Source organism: Labeo rohita, unplaced genomic scaffold, assembly GCF_022985175.1.
Source record: "Labeo rohita strain BAU-BD-2019 unplaced genomic scaffold, IGBB_LRoh.1.0 scaffold_66, whole genome shotgun sequence".
Classification (NCBI taxonomy): domain Eukaryota; kingdom Metazoa; phylum Chordata; class Actinopteri; order Cypriniformes; family Cyprinidae; genus Labeo; species Labeo rohita.
In genome coordinates this window covers 148,030-155,000 of record NW_026129590.1, presented here as the reverse complement: position 1 = coordinate 155,000, position 6,971 = coordinate 148,030, and the positions used below count along the sequence as shown (strand labels likewise).

At 39.7% G+C, this 6,971-nt stretch overlaps 1 protein-coding gene across 1 annotated transcript in view; it reads left to right on the top strand.

The window, feature by feature from the left end:
• Window positions 1-803, top strand: part of LOC127161516 (nucleoside diphosphate kinase) — a 4,852-nt gene extending 4,049 nt beyond the window's left edge. Inside the window, exon 5 of the mRNA XM_051104267.1 lies at window positions 546-803. Coding sequence (XP_050960224.1) covers window positions 546-663 — 118 coding nt within the window. The 3' untranslated portion in view covers window positions 664-803. The remainder of the gene's footprint in view (window positions 1-545) is intronic.
• Window positions 804-6,971: the final 6,168 nt, after the last annotated feature.

Sequence of the window (6,971 nt, the reverse complement as noted above, 5' to 3'; positions counted from 1 at the left end):
ATATAATTAGATGTGTGTATATATACCCAATACAAATTACATCTGCGCAAAAGGGCACGAACGCGTACGTGAACTTGACCGTGTTGGTGACCGTGACTCCTGCTGTGGACGTGTCTTCCGTAACGATATTGCTGAAACTTTAAAGCCCAGAGAATTCACATCATTCTGTTACAACCCTGTTCTCATTGTAATGCTATTTAGATGGCAGACTGGAGCTGCACTTCTCGCACGTAATTTTATGTCACAATTAAAGCGATTCCAGGATCACTGTCGCCTTTTAAATCCAGTTTCGCTTTATTTCACCCGTCTAGAAGGCATGCTGTCTAACACTAACAAATCAGACCTCAGATACTGCCCAGCGGCCACAATAACCAATCAGAAAAAAAGACAATGTTTTTTACAGTCAGGGTGATCATCATTTTGGGTTTTTTGATTGTCGCCCTCGCGTCCGAGAGCTCGTGTCCGTCCCTGTCTGGTACTCCAGCGTGATCTATGAAGACGGCAGATGGCGCTTGCCAGATGACTGACTTTTTTGTTTTTTCCAGGAACATCATCCATGGTAGTGACTCCGTTGACAGTGCAAATAAAGAGATCAACTTGTGGTTCAAGCCTGAGGAGCTGGTGACTTACAAGAGCTGTGCACAAGACTGGATCTATGAGTAAACCGCAGACAAACTACCAAAACCCTGAATCGATGCCTTTCTTCCTGGACCAGTTATTACTAACGGACTTGAGTTTGTTTGTTTGTTTGATCTCTTGTCTTTTCTGAAGCACTTGTTCAAATAAATCAAAGTCTCACATTTGTTTTGGAGTCATTTTAATATTATTCACATTATTCTTAAAGACATCGTGAATGTCCATACTAGCAGGGTTGTGTTTTTTTTTTGTTTTTTTGTTTTTTTGTTTTTTTGTTTGTTTGTTTGTTTGTTTTTTGTTTCCCCTCCAGCCTTACACGCTATCAGGTTACACTGGGCTCAAATACTGACAGTCTTCTACACCATCTGAATTTGTTACATAAAGAAAAAATCCCTAATGTGAGCTCTTTTAAAGTTCCTATTGAAGTTGCTTTGAAGTGTACTCGCCCCTAAATTACGAAATGCGTCAGATCGGTTTCTTTATGGAAGCCTTTTTACAGCAGTTTTTTACTTTATTTTTTCCACATATTTCATAATTCAGACCTTATTTCTCACAGTTCTTAAATTTGGTCACACAAATGTAGCGCAAAAGGTAATGCAGGTAATGGTGCTGGACCACTGAACACTTTGTGTTTCAAACATGCCCTGCAGTAAATGAGACAGCAGACAGATGGGCAAGTAACTATGTAGTGAAATCATTTGATGGCAAAACCCAGCAGAATAATGTACTACAGAATAATGAAAATAAGGTAAAGGTGTCTACGCACCACAAGGCATCCTCATGACATACAGGAGCGTGTTTAGAGTTTTGGGGGCCCTAAACAAGCGGTCCCTGGTGTTACTGTACGTCTTACTTCGCAAAGCATCCAATGAAATCGCATTTTGAATGAGATCATTTCGCCTCTCACTATGGCAGCGCAGTGTGTTCAACATCTTCCTTTTGCTCGAGAGCTTGAGACGAGAACAGAACATGTTGAACAGAACTTTTTGATATCATGAAATGAGAGGATGTAAACCGTAATCGCTGGTGGCTTGACGCTGATTGAGGCAGCTGAATACTTGGAGTCATGGGGTTATAATGACCAAAATTATCACGGTTATCAGAATTATAACATTATCATTCAAATGTGCTGGAAATGTTTAAAAAGTAGTGACATAAATCGTTTCACCAAGTTTTATATTTAAAAACAAAAAACAACAAATAAAATGACTTATTAACAAAAACCAAAGATGTGCGGATTTTAAATGACAACATGACTGTTTATCTATAGTGACATGTTTGAACTGTATAAATAAAGCTTTGAGAAGATTTCATAAAATGGTAAACCTCGCATTTCAGCCTTTAAATAAAAGGGTTAAGTCAAATTTAATACATGATTATATGTATCTTATCTGCTCCATAAATAATTCTAGATACCTTATCCGAATTGTTGAAATGTGTAGAATCTACGTAAGCTTGTTTTTTCTACAACCAGTCAAAATATATATTGATATTTTTTATATCATTCGGATAATGTCCCAAAATATTATTGGGATATTTTGATTATATCCCATATCAAAACTCAAAATATTTAATTTCCATAAAATTTATATTTTACAATCACCCTTGTGCACACTGATCATAAACACAGCTAAAAGGCTTCCTGTCAGTGGCCATCACAAAACTTAACATCTTGCACAGTTTTATCACAGGTGGAATGCAAAATGTTTCGATACAAGCATTTCAGTCAAATGTAATTTATGCAATATTTCAAACATTTCACCCACAGGAGAAAATCATCCCTTCGCAACAGTTTAAAATCAGCCCAATTCCGTGCCAAAAAAAAAAACAATGCATATTTGGCAACCCTGCATCCAACACAAGCTGCAGGAATCAGATTTAACTGATCATGGGTCAAGACAAGAATAAGAAGAGATGACAGACGAACCACGCTGCAGGATTTGCTGCTCATATCTGGTCTTGTACGATGTGCTTCCTTTATACAGAGTGCGTGTGATTACAAAATTGAAAGTGAAAGTGAACAGCCGCTCATTCAAAACAGTTTTAAATACTTTGCATGCGATAGTGTCTCCCTGATGCACGAAAATTATATTCAATATTAGAATGGTTGTGCGAGCAGGCGGTAATGGCCCGGGATCAAGAAAACAGTCCCGCGCAGGGGCGGACTGGACATCTGGACGTTCTGGAACCGGCCTGGCCGGTTCATTCATCAAAGAAAAAGATTAAGTGTGTAGCACGGCCACATAAAGGGAGCTATTTATACTGCTGTTTAAAAAAAACAAAAAAACTAATGTGATTGTTGATGTATCTCAGCTGTTTTTGTTGTCCCTTGGTTTGTATTGCCCCGTCGAGTATTTAGGTGTGTTCGACTTAACGCAAGAAGAAGAAGTGCATGCCGGTTATAATTTTTGTCCGACTTGAGGCGGCGCCGACGCCTCGTGACTGTCACGTGTGGCATCAAAGTACCGCGATATCGATTCGAGAGCAGTGACTGACTCAGCCGGCGCAGTTTCTCCAGAGCGGCTGCAGGAGCTCTGATGACCACATGACTGTTTCACGATTGGCCAGATTCACCGCATGACAACGATCACGTGTGTTTTGGGTTTATTCTAACATCCTCAAGTCCGATAATACTCACAAATCTGTGTTTTTAGAACAGTAAAAGTGTTTTTACTGTAGTCGCAATGTTATATTGAGTCACATTTATTCATAAAACACTGATAAAGCATATATAACCCCACTTTATTAGTATTTAAATGGTATATGTTTATGTTGATCATTATTCTTGTTCAGATGGCGCTGTATTAAGCAGTATATGAAACGTGTTTCAGTTGCTCATGAAAACGCTTTTGAAAAGTCTGTGTATTTGATAAATATTGTATTTAATTCACTTCATCTGTAATAGAGCATGCAAACACCGCGAGAGCTTCACTAACGAGAGCAAAAAGTGTCCGACTTCTCAACTCCGCCCACAACTGCTCTCGGCTGCTCTCGTTGATCGCCGTCTGTAGCCGTAAATGAAGTCGAACACACCTATTGTAATCTTGTTTGCTCTCGCGAGAGTTCCAGCGCGATGCGTCTGAGAATCCCCTGACGTCATCTCAGTCACCTGATTTCACACTTCCGGCTTATCGGCGTTCTAGAGCAACGTTCGCCAGGCATTATCCACAAGTTTCCGGGGGGCGCTACTGTAAAAAAGAACGTGGGTACAACTTCCGGTGAGGTGGTGGACGTAGTATACCAGTGGTATTTTGTGTGCTAATTAGTGAAGAGGCTAAGTGTTTTTATACCATTGTTTACTTTGTAAAGATGCACACCTTTATGAGAGATGTCATTACGTTCTTATGGACAACATATTCTTTTCGAATTTGTGTTATTAGCAAGTTTGGATCGCTAAATCTTGAATGACTATCAACTAGTGAAATGACAGATAAAGCCTCGATTCAAGGCTTGTTAACGTAGAAATCACTTTCGTAGAAGCCTCAGTTTCTGTCACTTTGCTTGTCCTAATGTTCGACCCCCAGATCTTACCTTGCTAATACATTTTCATTGGGACCTATTTAATAATTAAATTTTTAAATACCCAGTCATACAATATTTAGAATACAAATAATTTCAGGAAAATTAAATATATGCCATATGCAATTAATATATGTGTACACTATTCTTATATTGCATCATATGGATATTCGTACTGGCATTTAATGGCACTTTTCAATGGGTAAATTAATTTATCAAAGTCAGAAATTCAACAAACAAACACATACACACGGTTAGGCTTTTGTTGTGCATATAACATGGACCGATCTATAGAAATTGTGGTGAATGATTCTTCCGACGGAGCTTTAGTCTTTTGGCTGCTTTATTTTTTACTAACCACCAGATCGCGCTGTTGTCGACACTCTCGAAGCTTTGAATCTTGTCCCGAAACAGTCAGAGGAGAGTCTCGGTGCTTCACGAGGCTTTATTTGCCCGTCACTCCTGTCAGCTGTTGAATGAATGAGTGTCACGTCCCGCTTGTTTACTTTGAACCGGAAGACGCTCCCACTTTTGACGCAAGGCCTCATGGGGCGTAGGAAACTTGTGGATACAACGATCGATCGCATTCATCACTTTTTGCTGTCTACGACTGTGACTCTTCAACCATCCTGCGGAAATTATTGTCTTTGTCAAAATACTTCGTTCTGGATACACTGTCTTCCATAAACTCACCCAGGCCAAACTGACCCTGAATATGAAGAAATGCCACTTCTTCAAATGTCAGCTCAAGTTTCTCGGCCATGTAGTCTCCGAGAGGGGTGTGGAGACTGACCAAGAGAAAACCAGGGCAGTCGCAGATTTCCCACCACCGCAAGATCTCAAAGCTCTGCAAAGATTTCTGGGCTTGGCAGGGTGGTATCACAAGTTCATACCCCGCTTTGCAGACATAGCTGCTCAACTGAACCACCTTAAAAAGAAAGGAGTGAAGTGGGAGTGTACATCCTGCGGAAATTATTGTCTTCTTCAAAATACTTTGTTCTGGATTTACTGATTTTGGACTCTTGCTTCTTGGGGATTCCGTCACAGGACAGCGCCGTTCCTCATCGTGCTCCCGGACTTAAACGTTTAACCGGTGAGGCCGATCCAATACACACACACACATACACGCAAATAACATTGGACTTAAGGACACTAGAAAACGCACGCACATTCATTTATTGTAAATATTGTATATATTGTGTTTCCTGTTGTTGTTTTTTTTCGTTTGCATTTAATACACTTTGCTTTGCATTCACTGTTAATAGTTGTGGGGTTTTTTTTGTGAAACTGGTTCAAACAATCCAAGTAGGGAGAGGAAAGAAAAAATCTTTATTTGTGTAGCCTGCCTATTAGGCTGAGCGTTACAAGTGTAAACGGACACTTTTTCGGCCAACAAAAGGGGGCGCTAATGCAATCTATTTTTGCTTATGAAAAAACAAAACTGAAGGGAAGGAGAGTGGGCTCCTAATGACAAGCAAAAAACTTGAAGATAAAAGTTGGTTGGGAGAAGCTAAAAGAAAAAAAAAAAAGCAAACAGTTAGGCCTATACATCAAGTTATCTTTGCCCGTCTCTCCCACTATAGAGCATTCCTAAAACACTACAGTAAAATCCCAGAACACCCCTAGTCCAAACGTCCTCTGCTATTTATCACTCCACATAGTAAGATATTCCATTCGTTCATAAAGAGATGGCAGTGTTTCTACAACGGGTTACGTTTGAGAGATACTGAGTTAACACCTATTGGGCTAACATGACGCACACACACAGAGACGCACAGTGAGTACTGAAATTGAAGAATTCTGTTGTTTCAGGTTTCTAGATTTTATGTTTACTATTATGTAATATGCATTTTTGCGTTCTGCTTTTTTTATGTAGATTTCAAGTATCTGAGTTCATACAATAATCCATTTATTTCAATCCCCTGCTGAAAAAAAAATAGTAACCATCACATAATTTGTAATGGTTTTACTGGTTGTAATGGGAATTGTGCTGGTTTTAATAGTAACTGTAATGGTGCCTGTTGGTCTCTACTGGTACCTGGTCGCCTTCTATCTGTTACGGAGCGAACGAGACACGAAGCGGGCGGATCCATCTGCAAGCTTTTATTGAACTGAGACATAGACATGGTCATCCACAGGCATGGGTCGAACACCAGCAAACAGATATAAAAACAGGGCAAGACACAAGCGTAAACCGGGGGCAAGGTAATCGAGTAATCCAAAGTGACAGACAATAGTCCAACGAGGAGCGAACAGAGTCCGAGACGGCAGGACAAAGGGGTAATCCACGACAGGTGAAAAAAGGGCAGGCTGAAGGCAGACAAGATGATATAACCAGGCTAGGATCAAGACACAGATGACAAGACTAGAAAACAAGACTAAACTAGACACAGGAAACTTGGAATTGGCTCCGTAAAGTAGCTACCACAGAACGAGTGATACACGAGCGACAGCCTCATATTTATACAGTGTGTGCATTATATGCACAGGCGACCTCTGGTGGTGGGCAGACCGGACAGGATTCGTGACACTATTGGTGGCTTGTTAAAATCATTAAATCCTAAAGTAATATGTCCCAAAACACACTACTGGAACCATTATTTAATGGTTTAGTGGTTAAAAGTTGATGGTTTGTAATGGCATTTATAGTGGAAATCATTAGAATTTCTGTGGTTCCTATACCCTCATGAAAATTAACCATGGTTTTATCATAGTGAAGGTTTTTTTTGGCACATTGATTACCATTGTATAACCATAGTTTTATTACAAATAGTTTTACTACCAAATTAATGGTTAAACTATGGTTAGTGTAGCAA